A 3,222-nucleotide genomic window follows, 5' to 3' on the forward strand; every position below is an offset into this window, starting at 1 on the left:
TATTTTACTATGTATTTAATATAGATGATTGATCTAGTGATTGATTTTTGTATACACATGTTTGTTATGAATATGAATGGCTTAAAAGTATTTTGTATTATTGATTAGTTTAATTATAAAAGACATAAACACATACCAAAAATAAATAAATAAATAAATAAATAAACAAATTTAAACCGTACTAAAAAAATATCAAAATGTTCCTAGATTTCTCACCCAATCTTCGAATCTCAGACTCACTGCCATTATGCCATAGTCTCTTCTTTGTCTCTTCTCCTTCACACTCGGCTCCCGATTTTCTTCGACAGCTTCTTTCTCCATCCTCTTCCTTCTTTTTCTGCACGGCGCCCTGCCAAGGTCACCGCAGCATTCGTCGCGCGCCTCACCTAGCCGAGGAGAACGTCGCCGCGTCAGAGAGCGTCGCCGTCTTCCTCATTCCAGAGAGTGTCGCCGTCTTTCTCGTACTTCGTCACCGTCGTCAGCCTCTCTCTTCCGGTAACTCCCCCTCTGTGATTTCTTTTAATTATTATAGTACTGTAGTGATTTCTGTAATTAATGTGATTTACTTTAATTTCTGTGATTTTATATTCGATGTTGTTAATTTTGTCAATTCTTGCTTTAATCCAAAGTCTGCCTTAATGTCTACAATCAAGAGGACTAACATTCAATTTCTTTATGATTCATCAAGAATGGAACAAAGTGTAATAATCCTGGTTGGTTAATTACCTTGTGGTTGGTCTTGAACCAATCACCAATGAGCAAAGTGAAATCACCAGTAGGGTTTGGATAAGGGATTGGGATGACAGATCTGTGCTAGATATTGAGTCCTCCAAATCCTCCAGCAGCTTTGTGAAATGCAGTTGATGAAAAGTAGGAAAATGTGCCAATTTGATCCTTGATTTAAAACTTGTATGTGTAGTTTGAGTTTAGAGGAATGGCACAGTTTGTTCCCAACATCTTGCCATGAGTTCTTCTTTTGCTTAATGCCATTCCTATATATATTTTTTGCTTTTTTTTTTATTTGTGTTCAGAAAAATATTCCTGGCATTATTGCTGCCATGAATTATCTTCCCACCTATTTATGCCTTGTATAAATTTTATTAATCATGACCTAATAATGTGGTTTGACTATCATCATCTTATGCTTAATAAATTTACCTCTCTTGCACCAGCTATGCTTTAAGTCATCTCAAATTAATGTTGGAACTTGCAGTTTAAAGCATTATTTTGGGTTATCATCTTGTGGTTTAACTGTTATCATCTTGTTTGTTATCTGTCTTAAGCATGATCTGTTATTTTCTATACACTCTTGTCTATTTAATTGCAGGCATTGGTGAAGATGATGGCTGTTTGATGTACCTATCATCGAATTACTCCAAATGCCTATAATCTTTTAGATGTGGTTCTTTACCAAGCAAGTTATGGTAATCATGTGAAGATTCTGTTATATTTGCTTCTCATGTAGTGTAGAAAGTAGAGTCTATCCATCATTATTGTTGCTAATGAACTTGTTCGAGTTTTGCTTATTTAGGCCACAATATATCAGCAAAAGGCGGTTGATATAAATGAGAGGGAGCTTGGGCTTGATCATCCTGACACGATGAAAAGCTATGGGACCTTTCTGTCTTTTACTATCATATGCAACAATACGAGCTCGCTTTGAAGTAGGTTACAATGACTCTCCTCTTCAAAATGGTTTAGATGCCTATGCCATGAAGAATTTCTGTTGATTGTTGTATTCAGGACACCAAAAAACTGTGACTCTTTTAATGCAGTGTGTCAGATCTTCTGGATTTTACAAGTCCTGAGCTTGATTCTAATGGAAATGAACAAGCTCAGAGAAAACAGCAGCGTGGAAAGGTTCTCTGCCAAATTTTTACATGGTGTTACCTTATATATTTGACATTAATTGCTTTATTTTTATAAACTGCTACTACCTTTGTTTTGTAAAATTTTCTATTGTGTTGCCTCATTATGCAAGTTGTCGATTATATCTCTAATCTTTTAGATACTTCTACCAATAAGTGAACAAAACCTGCAACGTGAAGATGCACCAAGCAATGTGGGTGTTGTCTATAACGGCTTGGAATATGTTATTGGTACGGCAGAAAACAAAACAAAAGAAAGATCTGGCATGGTGGATTCCTCACCACCATTCTTATATTAGCTTGTTCTCTCTTTCTTCCTTTGTTTTTTATTCTCTTTCTATATTCTCTTGAATCGCAGTTAGTTACCATCATATATTAATTCATAATTATTACACTCAAAAGTGAATACTAATTTAAAAATAAAATTCAAAAAAAAAAATCTCATAACTCTTATGTGAATCATCTACACTCCTATAAATATATAGAATGAGTAAATTTAACTTTTTTTTATTATGAGTATTTTTTTTATTATCTAATGCATACAAAGTCACATATTTTCATTTATGATAAAAGTTAAAAATTAAAATTAAATGACATTAGTACTTTTGGGTTTAATAAAATTAAAATAAAGTACAAAAATAAGGATAAAAACTAAAAAAATAGATGGCTCTAGAGAAGGATAATGTTAAATTTTATGTCATTATGTATGAGAACAGTGATTTATTTTATTATATTTATTTTTGTACTAAATAACAAAAAACTTAAATTTTATGTCCGTTTTTTATTACTTACAAGTATAATTACCCGTGCCATGCACGTGATAAGATTGAAATTATAATTTTAAATTATTTTTTTAAAAATTAATTTGAATTATAATAATTTGATTAATAAAAAAGTAATGTATTGTTTTTTTTTAATTTAGTGTTAATTGGATTAATTCTAAATTAGTTATTAATCGGTTTTAATAATCTACTTTTTTCAATAAATCAGACATATATACTAAATGTGATCATAAATAATATAGTAATAGTTAAATCCACCAATAAATATATTAGTTATTATCAAATTATAAAACAAATTAAATATAAAATCTATTAGCACTTATAAATCTATAAAATCACACTGTCTTTGTTCGCGTGCAAAGGTTTACTTATCAAATAAACTTAAAATATGAACCAAAAATATTTATAAATTGTACCTAGTATCACTTGAAAGAGTAATGAAAAATAATCAACTTACCTTATCATCCATGAGAACCATTTCTATGTAAGTCGTCTTGTTCTTGTCAAATTTGGATGAGACTTTCCATAACCTTATATATTAATTTTGTTAAATAATTCTATATATATTATGG

At 30.8% G+C, this 3,222-nt stretch overlaps 1 protein-coding gene across 1 annotated transcript in view; it reads left to right on the plus strand.

Moving 5' to 3' along the window:
• Nucleotides 1–2,167, plus strand: part of LOC107607197 — a 4,551-nt gene extending 2,384 nt beyond the window's left edge. Inside the window, exons 2-3 of the mRNA XM_021107816.1 lie at nt 1,776–1,860; nt 2,009–2,167. Of these exons, the coding sequence (XP_020963475.1) occupies nt 1,776–1,860; nt 2,009–2,167 (244 nt within the window). The remainder of the gene's footprint in view (nt 1–1,775; nt 1,861–2,008) is intronic.

This window comes from Arachis ipaensis, chromosome B07 (genome assembly GCF_000816755.2).
Source record: "Arachis ipaensis cultivar K30076 chromosome B07, Araip1.1, whole genome shotgun sequence".
In the NCBI taxonomy this organism is placed as follows: Eukaryota; Viridiplantae; Streptophyta; class Magnoliopsida; order Fabales; family Fabaceae; genus Arachis; species Arachis ipaensis.